This window comes from Diplotaxodon limnothrissa, unplaced genomic scaffold (genome assembly GCF_057381915.1).
Source record: "Diplotaxodon limnothrissa isolate DT_005_m unplaced genomic scaffold, D_limnothrissa_male_GT1.1 unmapped_scaffold_4, whole genome shotgun sequence".
In the NCBI taxonomy this organism is placed as follows: Eukaryota; Metazoa; Chordata; class Actinopteri; order Cichliformes; family Cichlidae; genus Diplotaxodon; species Diplotaxodon limnothrissa.
In genome coordinates, this window is record NW_028188558.1 from 1,822,052 (window position 1) to 1,837,500 (window position 15,449).

The window sequence follows — 15,449 nt, forward strand, 5'->3', positions numbered from 1 at the left end:
CTTTACCTCCTTTACTGTCACTGTGATTAATATTTACACACGAGACACCTGCAGAGCTCTGACGCTAAGCTAGCACACAGCATGCTAACACTAAGCTAACGCTAAGCTAACACTAAGCTAACACTAAGAGTTCTTACAGACACGAGTTAAAAAGCTGCTTTTAGTGTGTGATCAGAGTCCAGGACTGAGAGCAGCAGCAGAGCTGATGGATGATGAATTACTGGATGGAAGAAGCTTCTCATTAGCAGTGAATCAGTGTGTGTGCAGTTCTCTGCAAACTCAGCAGGAAGAATTAGTGTGAAGCTTTAACTCTGCTGATCCTCTTTGAATCCTGGATCAGCTGAAAGGTTTAAAATGTTGTTCACACGTGTTGGACTGACTGACGCTTCCAGTCACAGTGAATCAGTGTGTGTCAGTGAATGCATCGTGTGTGCTTCAGGCTCCATCTAGTGGACTGATAGCAGAGCAGCTGATGGCAGCTTCCTCTGCCTCACACTGCTGTCTGACTGCATCCAGCTGACACTGAGATGAAGCAGGAAAGAAGCAGCTGATATTTGGACAGCACACATGATGAAAGGAGGATTTCAGCTGATGTGCACATGAATGATTTGTTTCCTCTGCAGGTAGAAAGTGTGTGTGAGCTGATGTGAATTGAGCAGCATGGATCAGTGTGAGGACAGAGAGGAGGGAGTCCCTCCCTCTAAAAGCACTCTGTGTGGGGAACATGAGAGCCAGACCAAAGCTCAGAGGTGAGATGACCATCTCTAACTGTCCATGACTCTTCTCCATGTCACAGCTCAGCACTCACATCACTGCTGCATCATTATTCACAGGAACCAGCCTGGACCTCCACCCAGCTCTGTGTCCTTACAGAGTGACTGGTCTAAAGATCTTCCCATTGATTTTAAAGTCCAGCCTGTGTCTGCTGCAGAGAGGTGAGCTGTTAGCAACATGAACTCTTTGATTAAACTGCTTGATGTTGTTGGATATAAACTACAAACACGTCGTTCCCTCAGTCCCATTTAAACTGTCTTTTAAAACAAGCCTTTGGTTTCTAAACAACTGAAAACCCACTTCAGCAAACAGGAAGTGATCAGAGCGTCCATCCACTTCCTGTCAGGCCCTGCAAACATTTCATATTGAAGAAAAGTAGCTGATATCTCACATTTTTACTCCACCACATTCAACCATTTTGACATTTTAGGCCACAGCATGAAACTCTTGTCACATGACTCCTGTTATGTTATAGAGTCATGTGACCACCAGGGAGGGATTTGTATGGATGAAACACATTCAAATCAATCTGATTCATCAATGGAAACATTTTTGGTGTAAATGCAGCAACACTGAAAACGCTGAAGATAAAAACACAACAGATGAAATATGAACAAATCGAGGCTTTGAATACACGTGTGTGTGTTTGAGACACAGAGATAAATGGATTGTGTGTCTGTCCTATTGCTGCGTGAGGGTTTTATTGTAGATTTTGTGCGTGTACACTTTTGACCACGAAGGTGTTGAAAGGGCGTAAAACAGTTGGAGGCACCAGAGTGAACACTAGTGCTGTCAGTAGATTAAAACATGACTAATTAATGACACAATCTTCTGTCATTAATCCTGATTAATCACAATTACTTGATCAATAGCTGCAGTTACATTTTTCCAACTTTATATTTAAGCCTGTAACAGACGTTTACACCATATAATGAAGTCAATGCAGAATAAACACAAAGAATGTTAAACGCTTCAATTCAAAGAGACTTTGAATAGTTTTCAGTCTTTAACTCAGCTTCTCTGCTGTAAATACAACTTTGTAACAAACATATATACTAAAAGCTAAGTGTGCACTAATATATAATAATATATAATCTATATTACTGCTGTTAATGAAAATGTTTAATCAGACTCATCACAGGGTTACTGTGGATTCATTTGGATTAATCACCATTAAACATCATTTTTAATGTAAACGAATCAAATTTCATTTCATGAGCAAACAGACTCGAGAGAAAAGGGCAAATTTACACACTTAACATGTTTATTGAACATGTAAACATTGATTAACCTCCTGAATGAGCCGACCCCCCCAGGGACAGTCCTGCATGCTAATGATGGGCTCTGCTCTGTACCTGCAGGATTCTGTCAGCCACAAACTCCTCAGCTGATCCTGAATCTGAGCCCATCTGTCAAACAATCATTTTCTTCACAGGTCTGTGGAGGTGGCACTGATCCTGCAGCAGTCTAACACTCTCTGTCACTCTTCTTCAAGTCTTTGACACGAGGAACCAAAACTATGTTATTAACAACACTAACAGGTCTGCAGTTTGTCCACTTGGCAGTTGTGTCATCAGTGCTTTGCATTGTTGTGATATTTTAAGCTGGAAGTGCTTCGGTGAAAAGAAAATTCCTTCTGTCACGATGTGCAGAATCCTTCATGTTGGTCGGCTGGTCCGTCTTGTTATTTTTTTAATGCTCAAACTTTCCATCGGGAGGTCAGTGTGTGTTTGTCATCTTCCATATTGAGCTGATTGGTTCAGCTGCCGTCACTAACAGATGTGCTGCACATCTGCACGTGTGCAAAGGTAACTCTACTCGGACAAACTGCTCGAAGTGCGTTGATAGAAACATTTCAGGGATGTTGAGTCGTTCTGCTCTCCAGATGTGTCGTGTTAAAGGTTTTTATCATGTTAATCATGATAACAGATGAACCCCTAACCCTACATGTTAATTTTGACAGCAGTGGTAAATCCTTTTTAATGTTCTTCTGTCAGATCATTGATTAGACTCGACTCCAAATACGAGACTCGGAAAACTCAAATGAAAACTCAAATCAAAGCAATGAGAAAAGGACTTCTTGTGTTAGAATGAAAACATATGGAAGTGGTCAGGTTTCAAACACTCGTTGAATCTACTGCACAGTTACATTCAGGGACCTTTGGCCTCCTGAGAGCATTAGTTGATGGTTCATCACAGTTTTCTCAAAGTTTCCTCTGAGCTTCTGCAGCATCATCACTTCCATCACTGATGAAAGAAAGTTCATAGAAAACAGAAAATATATCTTCAGAATCTGAGAGTCTAAAACTTGACAGACTTGATTCAGATGAAGTTATTTGAGCAGAAACTCCTGGATCTTTATCCTGTGTTGATCTAATCCTTCATGGTTCTTCCACAGAGTGGAGCAGCAGAGCTCAGAGGTTCCCAGTGGTCAGTCTGCCCAGCAGCATCAAACACAGCTGGACTCCATATTTATGGTCTGTACATGTACAACAACTACTTTATTATTAATAATAATGCATTTATTTATAGGTCCCTTTCAGAACACCAAGGACTCTGTGGACTAAATGACCAAAAGAAACAAACTTTGAAATCAGACGGTGCAAATGTGATCACAGGGAAACGTTTTAAACATCGAGGCTTTAAACAGAAACCAAAGTGAAACAGTTTGTAGTCGAGATCAGTGGGAATGAAGCTGAATAACTGTTTCTTCAATAACTTTGAGCTCTTAAAAAAGAAAAACTAGCTGAAAGTCTGGCTGCTCTTATGAAAAGTACAGAGAAATTATGGGTCGCTCAACACTTGTGCACAATATAAGAGTTGAAATAAATCTAAAGAATAACTCAAAGTCCTACAATCATACTGATAAAGTCATCTACAGCTAACTATCCAAGTGGATTTGTTTAAGACAGCTCCATCTGCTGGTGGCCCTCTGCAGGTGCATGAAAGGGGCGTGTTTATAGTGAAAGTAGTAGAGAAAGTAAACCCCACGGGAAGGAGGAGGACTCTCAGTGGCTTCCAGCTCATATTCAGACATTTGACTTCTCACTGAAAGCAGCAAGTTTGAGTGTCTGTACCTTAGTTAGAAGAGATAACATGTCAGTAGTAATTAGAGTTGATTGAGCAATGCTGTCCTTGTAATGTAGTTTATGATTTTTATGGACAAGTCCAGTTTTTCTGTAGAGCCTCTCAAGTTGGTGACAGCAGCAGTGGAAGTTCACGTGTAAACCAGAGCAGCAAATCAGGTCCAAATGTGTTGTTCACAGTGAGTGGGATCATCATTGGCTGCTATGTTAACCTCCTGCAGCAGGATGTGTTTGGTCAGAGAATGGATAGATCACGAAGTCATTGTTGATTTTAGGGAGACAGTAGACAGTTGGAGGAGGTTCAGCCAGTTGACACACAGTAGATAAAATAACTGAAGGCAGGAGCAGACACCTGTATGACTTTCCACCTCTCACATAGATTATTGTCCCTGGGCAGCGCCACAGGGCTGGTAGATGTAAACAAAGCTGGAGGAGAGGATTGATTCATCTGAGAAAAGTCACAGAGTTGTGTCTTGATGCTCAATCATCCAGGTACGTAAATCCCAAAAAGCTTGATTCTGTTCATCTGGATGTTTTCAGTGGGAGAAACGTTTCATCATCATCAGGTGACTTCTTCAGTCTCAGCTGACTGCAGGTTTCAATCTTATAAACAGGACATTTGTATGACTGAAACCAGCCCACTGAAGGAACAATGGGCTGGGAGGTCAGTTCATTGATCATTGGTACGCATATTGTCAGGACCATTGATCAATGGTTGTTGATCAATGGTCATGAGTCCAGTTCACAGAGAGCTGGGGAATGGCTGCAATCACAGCATGTAAGATGGTAACAGTTGTACCCTTAGGCCCCTCCTCCATTCAGAGATGGTCTTTCCTTTTCACATAAATGGCCTCCTTGACTCCGCCCTCAAACCAGCGTTCACATTTACTCAGGACCTTCTTGATGTGAAGTTCTTCTGCTTCCCTGGCTGCTGTGTCTGTGGGGATGGTGTTTGTTCTGTGTTGTAGCGTCCTGATGACGCCCAGTTTGTGCCCCAGTGGATGATGAGAGTCAAACCTTAAATACTGATCTGTATGTGTAAACAGAGTGAACCTTTAAGACCAGTTGTCTGTACGATCAACTCAGTCACCTGAAACATCTCCAAGTTTCTGGCTTTGATCATCAACCTGTTGGTAGTTCAGCTCTGAACACCAGTGAAATGTTTCTCCCACTGAAATCGCTGCATTCATATGAACAGAATCAACGCTTTGGGATCATGGAGTTGTGGACAAAGTCTCAGTTAATCAGATAAAGCCAAACTTATAATTGGTAAAGAGTTCGTGGATGATATGCCCCTTGATGGTAAAGAAGTGGATGTTGTGTGGACTAAAGTTCAGAGTGGTGGGTCATTCATAAAGTATTCTGTTCCAGCTGCTGGAGGACAACATCATCACTTTTGTGAAGAACGAGCTGAAGAAGATCCAGAAGGCTCTGAATCCAAATAAGCCCCAGTGCTTGGAGTTTCAGAGGGAGGATGATGAGCAGAGGAGAAACAGCAGAGAGGCATTTGTGAAGATCACAGTGGACTTCCTGAGGAGAATGAAGCAGGAGGAGCTGGCTGACCGTCTGCAGAGACGTAAGAGGATTTATCTAAAGATTTAAGCTGCTGGATAAATGAGACACTTGTGACACCAGTGTGTTCAGTCATTTCTCAGTGGGTCAGAAATTGTCATCAGCATTTTGTAAAATGTGATTGTTAAAGTTGTATTTTTATTATTATTATTCAGAACTTCCAGCTGCTGTTTGTCATCGTAACCTTAAATCCACCCTGAAGAAGAAGTTCCAGTGTGTGTTTGAGGGCATCGCTATAGCAGGAAACCCAACCCTCCTGAATCAGATCTACACAGAGCTCTACATCACAGAGGGAGGGACTGCAGAGGTCAATGATGAACATGAGGTCAGACAGATTGAAATAGCATCCAGGAAACCAGACAGACCAGAAACAACCATCAGACAAGAAGACATCTTTAAAGCCTCACCTGGAAGAGATGAACCAATCAGAACAGTGCTGACAAAGGGAGTGGCTGGCATTGGGAAAACAGTCTTAACACAGAAATACAGCCTGGACTGGGCTGAAGACAAAGCCAACCAGGACATCCAGTTCATATTTCCATTCACTTTCAGAGAGCTGAATGTGCTGAAAGAGGAAAAGTTCAGCTTGGTGGGACTTGTTCATCACTTCTTTACTGAAACCAAAGAAGCAGGAATCTGCAGCTTTGAAGACTTCCAGGTTGTGTTCATCTTTGATGGTCTGGATGAGTGTCGACTTCCTCTGGACTTCCACAAAACTACAATCCTAACTGACCCTAGAAAGTCCACCTCAGTGGATGTGCTGCTGATAAACCTCATCAGGGGGAAACTGCTTCCCTCTGCTCGCCTCTGGATAACCACACGACCTGCAGCAGCCAATCAGATCCCTCCTGACTGTGTTGGCATGGTGACAGAGGTCAGAGGGTTCACTGACCCACAGAAGGAGGAGTACTTCAGGAAGAGATTCAGAGATGAGGAGCAGGCCAGCAGGATCATCTCCCACATCAAGACATCACGAAGCCTCCACATCATGTGTCACATCCCAGTCTTCTGCTGGATCACTGCTACAGTTCTGGAGGATGTGCTGGAAACCAGAGAGGGAGGACAGCTGCCCAAGACCCTGACTGAGATGTACATCCACTTCCTGGTGGTTCAGGCCAAAGTGAAGAAGGTCAAGTATGATGGAGGAGCTGAGACAGATCCACACTGGAGTCCAGAGAGCAGGAAGATGATGGAGTCTCTGGGAAAACTGGCTTTTGATCAGCTGCAGAAAGGAAACCTGATCTTCTATGAATCAGACCTGACAGAGTGTGGCATCGATATCAGAGCAGCCTCAGTGTACTCAGGAGTGTTCACACAGATCTTTAAAGAGGAGAGAGGACTGTACCAGGACAAGGTGTTCTGCTTCATCCATCTGAGTGTTCAGGAGTTTCTGGCTGCTCTTCATGTCCATCTGACCTTCATCAACTCTGGACTCAATCTGCTGGAACAACAACAAACAACATCCAAGAAATCTGAAACAGGAGAATCTGCAAAGAAACACTTCTACCAGAGTGCTGTGAACAAGGCCTTACAGAGTCCAAATGGACACCTGGACTTGTTCCTCCGCTTCCTCCTGGGTCTTTCACTGCAGACCAATCAGACTCTCCTACGAGGTCTGCTGACACAGACAGGAAGTAACTCACAGACCAATAAGAAAACAGTTCAGCACATCAAGAAGAAGCTCAGTGAGAATCTGTCTGCAGAGAAAAGCATCAATCTGATCCACTGTCTGAATGAACTGGATGATCGTTCTCTAGTGGAGGAGATCCAACAGTCCCTGAGATCAGGAAGTCTCTCCACAGATAAACTGTCTCCTGCTCAGTGGTCAGCTCTGGTCTTCATCTTACTGTCATCAGAAGAAGATCTGGATGTGTTTGACCTGAAGAAATACTCTGCTTCAGAGGAGGCTCTTCTGAGGCTGCTGCCAGTGGTCAAAGCCTCCAACAAAGCTCTGTGAGTAAATCTGTGATCATGTTTATTTTTAAAATGTTGATTAAAAGTGGTCATAGATTTCTTCCATGACAGATCCATGTCCTAAAACCATGAGCCAGCGTAGTTGTATAGTATAAAAGAAAAAAGGAGAACTTTTGACCACAATATTGTAACTTGAATGAACTTTTGATACAGCCTTTAAACATAAAATTTATGAACAGAATCGGTGACAAAGGGCAGCCCTGGTGGAGCCCATCACCCACCGGACTTATTACTATCCAACGTATTGCCGGCTATGCCAACCAAGCTCTTGCAATGGTTGTAAAAGGATCGAATGGCCATAAAATGTTTCTCAGTTTTATTATTTTCAGTCACATCTGTTTTTGATTATTAACTGAATATTTTAAAATTCAGGCTTTTTATGTTATACAAAACATCATATTTTCTTATAATGTCTTGTATTGATTCTGAAGGAATAGTTTTCATCAGTATCGCAGATACCAGCCTGAATTTTACTTTGTATTGGATCAGAAAGGAAATCAGTGGCATCACACATCACTTACAGCAACTTCAGTACCTCTTCATTTTAATAAACTGGGGGGAGTTGCACCAAGATTCAGTATGAGATAAAGAATTATTTTTAACTGTAAGGTTGGAGAAATCTGTTGTTGGAAATTGGAAGAACAGGTCATCTTAAAAATCACTGCATTGTAGTTTTATTCAGGCCCCTTCAATCTGTGATCGCTGTTGCTTTGCATTGTAAATGCTACTATTACAAAAGTCACAAATATTAGTGTATGTGTGTGTTGTTGGGTAATAAACCAAAAGAACAGAATCTACCAGCACCTCACTGATTTCTGCTTAAAAACAATAAAAAAGCAATAAAGCTCTGATTTGTTTGGTTGATCTTGTCTCCCTTCCACCTTGATTTCAGACTGAGTGGCTGTAACCTGTCAGACAGAAGCTGTGAAGCTCTGTCCTCAGTCCTGAGCTCCCAGTCCTCCCGTCTGACAGAGCTGGATCTGGGTAACAACAACCTGCAGGATTCAGGACTGAAGCTTCTATTTTCTGCAGTGGAGAGTCCAAAGTGTACAATTCTCAGGTCAGGATTCAGTCTTTTCTGATGATGATTTAAAACCTGAGTCAGGTCGATAAATGGCTTACTCATTTACAACAGACATGATTTGTCAAATCACCTTATATCTAACCCAAAGGTCCTGTGTTTTACTACTTTGATTTTTTAGTAAAACACAGGACCTCTTAATATTTATCTAAGAGACCATATATAATTTTTTTCCCTGGATCATGTGTGTACCCTCCTGGTTGGAGCTCCAGCAGCCTGTATCAGTGAATGTGACTTTAAATGAAATTGCTGCCCCTGTCAGGAAGAGGTCTGAGTGACACACAAAACAGAAAATATGAGCACTGCATGTGTCTGAGGCTACTCAGATACAGACCTGAATGAGACACTAACTTTGTCTCTGAGAGATAACTTTTATTATTAAATACACTTCATTTCTCATCTGTGTAGAGAATGTAGAGTTTGACATGCTAATATTACAAAATGAAAAATCACACTGAGTCACAAAGAAATTGTTTTGGAGTATTTATGGTTCAGCTGATGAAATTGTTCAAACAAACCAGTAATTTACACCGAAACAGCACAAGTGAAACTTTTTCGAGGGACTTACACTAAGCTTGTCCTGGTACACCTGTAGAGCCCAGCTTCTATGGACCATGAGCTTAAGTTCTGTGCTGCTCTGATTTATTGCCTGTGCTGTCTTTCAGTTCAGCTTTGTCGAGTCTCTGGTAGGATTTCTTTTACATGACCTGTGTAAAAACAAAACAGGAAACACATTAAGCTGAAGTAAGATGCACAATTTGAAAAATGGGGCACAAAAAATGTTGCTGCTTTCTGGAAAGTGCGTCTAAGAAGACCCAATGGAGAAAGTGAAGAGAAAAATCAAAGATTAAGAAGAAGAAAATGGCAGAGGCAGTTTCTCTTGGACTGCCTGCAGATGGGGTGAGACTCTAGAAACAGGGATGATTGGAGAAAATGCAAAGAGGCCATAGGATAAACCAGGAGATGAATACTCTGGTGTTCTGGGGATAGTGGGAGTGAGAGGGAGAGATGCCAGTAAATGATTTCAAGGATAAATTTGAGAGAATCAGAGCTAAGAAACCAAAGCAAGTGGGGAACTACAAACATATGGACAGACTCATAATTAGGCCAAAGACACATTAAAGCAATTATTACAGGTTTAGAAACAGGGATGGATATGAAGGAGCTTAGCATGAATTTGCATTGAGGAAAGAATAGCAACGAGCATCAGAGGAAACAGTTAGGAAAACTAAAAGGATGTACTGGCAGGAATACTGCAGTACTTTAGGAAGAACTACCGTATTTCCCAGACTACAGAGCGCACCTGAATATTAGCCGCACAAGCTAAAATCAGGGGAAAATCCTGTTTTGTACATACATTAGCCGCACCTGACTAAAAGCCGCAGGTGTTTCAATGTTGACTTATCATATGTAAGAGAATATGCACAAAGCGAATTGTCAGGAAAGAGATGGCTGTTTGGAGACACACCCCTTTTATTAATATTTTGAAAAACAAGTTATGGGTACATATTTGCATAACTTTTTAGGTATATGTACAAGTACCGGTAATTACAAGTACAAAACATGTACTGTGCTTCATAAATGAGTAACAAATGTAGTACATAACAATAACCTACAGCACACCAGAACAATTGATTCGGACTACCTTTTAGGCTCAGGTGCAGTGACACGGCTTTAACAAGAAGAAAAGTCAGTCATTCACCACCATCTTCCTGCGCACTAAAACCACCAAAGTCCTCTCCTCCAGTGTCGGAAACAAACAGGCTCAGGGTGGCTTCGTCATCCACTCTCAGCTTCTTTCTTTCGTTGTCACTTTCAAAACCAAAGAAATCCTCGTTGTCAGAGTCGAACACCCTCAGAAGGGCCGTGGCGGTGTCCTCCTCTCCATCATGCAGCATTCAGCCCTTCGAAATCTGTTGGTGATCGTGGATGTTTTCACACTTTTCCACGCTGTCAGAATCCAATGGTGGAGTTGGGCATAACTTGCTTTTTGCAAGTTTATCACCGCTCATCATCCAGGCCTCCAGCTGAACGGGTAGCGCTACTTTGAAGTTTGTTTTTCGCGCTACCTCGTACTGCACTACGTTGCCTGACGGATGGACATGTGACCAACATACCACTCTTGAACCCCGATCCTTCCGCCAGGCAACGTAGTGCCGTACAACAGCGGAACAAACAAAACAAATCCGCTCATGGACAATCCATAGAAAAGCCGCACCTGACTAAAAGCCGCAGGGCTCAAAGCTTGTGCAAAAAGTAGCGGCTTATAGCCCGACAATTACGGTACACCAGTTCAGAATGTGTGGAGTACAGTTAAGAACATGAATGCAGACAGGAAACAACAGCAGCTGTTGTAAAGTAAATTCAAACTCCTTCATTAAATGCAGCTGGTTGAGTTGAAAACAATGGAGAATGATTGTGTTACGTTGTTTATTCTCTATAGAAATGGAGCAGGAGTGCATGCAGAGCTGGACGTGGGCTGTATATACATGCGTGTATCTGTTTTGTCTGTGAGCAGAGAAAACAAAGCGCTGGAAATGTCATATTGAAATGTTAAATCAGGAAAATCCTGGAGAAGAGGCTAGTTCTAATGTTCAGTTTGTAATGTTGAATTCAACACAGCTCTTAAATGCATAAAAATGACTTCACCTGACGTCAGACTGAGCAATCGGATTAGCTACTGATATTGATTTAACCCTTTAAGACCTACCATAGAACCAAGTCCGCCAGAGCTTATATTATATTTTTACATGCTGTAGAGCCATTTTTGGGAGCATTTCAAGTTGCTATACATCAATACAACCATTACAGCCTAAATTTTAATAATATGTATGTATTAAGTGCATAGTAATTACATAAATTGCAAAAAAGTGCAATAAACTACAAAAAAATTGAAAATCGTTTTTGTTTTTTTAACATATATTTCTAGTTAGAGAAATTTAAGAGGCTTATCCCTCAAAACTGTAAATACAAAAAAGTTGCACAAAATAGTTTCCCACCTCAGGAAATTTATTTTGAGTGCCTTCATAGTTTTATTTTTGAAATACACCAATTTTTATATACTGCAGGAAAAACGAAAATAAATATTATACTGCAAATTTGCAAAATAACAGCATATGCATCAAAATAAACTATTTCCAGCAGAGCAATATGAGTCCTAAGCATATGTGGAAGGAAACTGTAACCTAGGACAAGCTGATGGCATAAGATGTAAATACAACTCCTCAGGTTTCATATGCAAAAAAAATTATTGCGCTAGCTCACGTGATTACAGTGCTACCGGGATTTAAAAATAGTTGCGCAAAACGGAGTGTGCCCACTCTGACCAGTTTTAAAGGGTTAAAGCAAGAAAATATGGTATTAGCATTAGATGCCAATTCCTATTGATAGGTTTGTAGCATAAACCTATTCGCTGGAACGTTAAGACAATATAATTACACTGCAAGCAAGACGCAAGTAGGCAAACTTCTTCATGGTACTCGTGCACGGGAGAGAACCGGACAGGCACCGTTCCTTCGCTTGACCCCAGTAGCTCTCGTCCGTTCTCCCGTATCACTGTCCTTTTATTGAGGTTACATGAATATGCATAAGTTCATTAACATATGACGTCTACATACACAAAGAGTACCTTGCGTGTGTGTGTGTGTGTGTGTGTGTGTGTGTGTGTGTGTGTGTGTGTGTGTGTGTGTGTGTGGGGACTGCTGATCAAAGGGTCAAACATCCTTGGTCAGGAAGAGGGTAGCCTCCCCTTCACCCTAGATGGTTCATCCTAGATAACACGGTGAGGAAGTCCTGCAGTTCATCTAAACAAACACTTAGACTAGAACAAACGCAACTACGTTAATCCTACCATAAAATAATAAGACACGGTATGACCTCTCATGCTCCCAAAGGGCTGTCTAATACACACAAAGTTTGCAGACTATCAAGGATCAAAACCTCTACCAATCTACAACTAATTACAAAACTCTAAGCATATATAAGTAAATATTTCTAAGCATAAATGACAATCAACAATACAAATCTAACACCTATTAACCTTAAATTAGCATTACCTGCTAATGGCAGTCTACTTAGCATTAACTCCTCACTAATGTAATGCTAATTCACATCAAATTATCTTTAGCTTTAGCATTAGCTGCTAGCTTCAGCCTACCTAGCACTAGCTGCTCACATTGTTAAAAGGGAAGAGAAAACGATATTAGCATTAGCTTGTAATAATTATTCACCCCTAATTAGAATTAGCCACTAATGGCAGCATACTTAGCATTAACTCCTCACATCGTTATAATGCAAATGATGCTAACTTGCATTAAATTAGACTGCTGTTATTAGCTAATGCTATTTAGCAGTAGCTGCTCACATTGCTATAAAGCAAAGGAAAACGATATGAGCATTAGGTTCTAATGCGTATTTGCCTTAAATTAGACGTAGGTGGGCAGCACGGTGGCACGATGGTTAGCACTGTTGCCGCACAGCAAGAAGGTCCTGAGTTCAATTCCACCATCAGGCCGGGGTCTTTCTGTGTGGAGTTTGCATGTTCTCCCCGTGTTTGCGTGGGTTCCCTCCGGGTACTCCGGCTTCCTCCCTCCGTCCAAAGACATGCAGCTTGTGGGGATAGGTTAATTGGATAATCCAAATTGCCACTAGGTGTGAATGTGCGAGTGAATGTGAGTGTGAATGGTTGTCTGTCCCTGTGTGTTAGCCCTGCGACAGACTGGCGACCTGTCCAGGGTGTACCCCGCCTTTCGCCCTATGACAGCTGGGATAGGCTCCAGCGCCCCCCGCGACCCTGAAAAGGATAAGCGGAAGCGAATGGATGGATGGATGGATAGACGTAGGTGCTAATGGCAGCCTACTTAGCATTAGCAGCTCAGATGTTGTAATGCTAGGGAAAAGAGTGTTAGCATTAGCCGTTCACAATGTTATAAAGTTAAGGGAAATAGTGTTAGCATTAGCTACTCACATTGTTAAAAAGTGTTAGCATTAGTGCATAATGCTAATTCACATCAAATTAGCATTAGTTAATAACGGCAGCCTATTTAGCATTAGCAGATAATGTTGACCTTGGCCCACTGGAAAAGTTCAGAACTAAAGATTTAGGAGTGTTTCTCGATAGCTCTTTCTCATTTGAGAAACAAATGAATTCTGTTATTAAAACCAGCTGTAAGGTTTATATTGTTGATTGTCATTTATACTTAGAAATATTTACTCATATATGCTTAGAGTTGTATAATCGATTGCATGATGATAGAGGTTTGATCCTTAGTAGTCTGTAAAGACTCTGTGTGCTTCCAGAGTGCTCTGGCATGCACACACCACTTGGGGCCATGAGAGAGGTCGTACCCTCTCTTACTGATTTATGGTGTAGGACAGAGGTCTCAAACTCAATTTAGCTGGGGGCCGCTGCAGGCAGAGTCTGGGTGAGGCTGGGCCGCATTAGGTTTTCCACAAGAAAGGCATGGTTAAAAAATTCCAATCTTCTCAAATCTCTTTATTTTTATTTTTTAACACAAAATATGAAAAATAAATAAACAAATTAAGAATTAATAAGAAAATAAATAAATCTGTAATACATAAATAAAATAATAATAAGATATTTTTAGTCAGTGAACTTGTTTTTCTTTCAGTCTTCTATATCTGCTGTATTTAGATTGAAATGTCTGTATTAACAGTTCTATAACCTTCTTCTGAACATGAATGGAACACTGTAGAAAATGAACTGTTCTTCTGAACATGGCTTCTCTTGCCTACTCCTTGCTGCTAGAGACCTGGCAGCGTTTCCTCTCGCATAGCCGAGCCAGATTTGGCCTGAGGGAGGAAGCAGTTGCGACCCTCAGTATGTCTTGAAGATGATCATCCGTAAGTCTGGACCTGTACTTGGACTTATTGAAGTTCAAAGTGGAGAAGAGCTTTTGGCACAAGTATGTGCTACCAAAAAGGCACATGGTCCGCTTGAACATTCGGGAAAGCCGAGGGAAACTAGGGCTCAAGTCTCTCAAAAATTGTCCAAGCTTGTCTGCTTTTCCACTCACCTCCCTGAACTTTGCTTTGAGTTCAGAGTTGCACTGCAGCTCAATGAGCTCCATTTGAAGCACAGAAGGGGCATCTTGCACATCAAAGGAGACGGGGTCCGCAAAAATGTGAAAGGTGGCTCTGTGTGTCTTGAAGTCAGCAAATCTGTGATCAAATTCCTCCTGTAGCCTCAAAATGACATCAACATACTCGTCAGCACTGAATGGTGTGCCTGCATCCACGAGAGCCTTGCATGCTGGGAAATGGCAAAGGTTTGTCTGAGAGAGCTGAGCTTTCCAGAGCGCCAGTTTTGTGGAGAATGCTCTCACGTTGTCATAGGCAGCACTGACAAGTTGCCCCTGGCCTTGTAACGTCTTGTTCAGTACATTAAGCTCATGTGTCATATCAACAAGAAAAGCTGAGTCCATGAGCCATTTGGGATCAGTTAGCACAGGAACACTAACTCCATCCTTCTCCATGAAGGCTTCACTTCTGCTCTCAACTCAAAAAGTCTCTTTAATACATTTCCCCTGCTGAGCCAACGTACCTCAGTGAAGTCGAGCACATCCCCATATTCTGACTCCATTTCCTCTAAAAAAGCACAGAACCTTCGGTGCTTTAAGCCCCTGGATCTGATTTGGTTGATGCATTTCACAACAATAGACATCACATTGTCAAACTTCAGGCATTTGCTGCAAAGGACCTGCTGATGGATGATGCAGTGCAGAGCAATGGCCTCCTCCACGCCTTCCTCTTCCAGTTTGTTTTGTGCCACCAGTCCATGTTTCCTCCCTGTCATTGATGGCGCTCCATCTGTTGTTATTCCAACAAACCTCTTCCATGGCAAACCAACATTCTCAATGGTATCACACAGCTTGTAAATATCTGCTGAGCGGTGGTCTGGCCATGCATTGGAATTACTGTGAGCAGCTCCTCCATCACTTCAA

At 41.9% G+C, this 15,449-nt stretch overlaps 1 protein-coding gene across 4 annotated transcripts in view; it reads left to right on the forward strand.

The window, feature by feature from the left end:
* Positions 1–660: 660 nt before the first annotated feature.
* LOC146606869 (stonustoxin subunit alpha-like) overlaps positions 661–15,449 on the forward strand; it is an 88,050-nt gene continuing 73,261 nt past the window's right edge. For 2 of the 4 annotated variants that reach the window (XM_085349253.1, XM_085349257.1), the window contains exons 1-5: positions 661–749; positions 834–935; positions 3,173–3,251; positions 5,232–5,436; positions 5,588–7,385. In XM_085349253.1, the coding sequence (XP_085205379.1) occupies positions 661–749; positions 834–935; positions 3,173–3,251; positions 5,232–5,436; positions 5,588–7,385 (2,273 nt within the window). Of the gene's footprint in view, positions 750–833; positions 936–3,172; positions 3,252–5,231; positions 5,437–5,587; positions 7,386–12,777; positions 12,815–14,464; positions 14,481–15,449 lie in introns of those variants that run through there. The other 2 variants (XM_085349258.1, XM_085349256.1) reach the window with 2 other exon arrangements.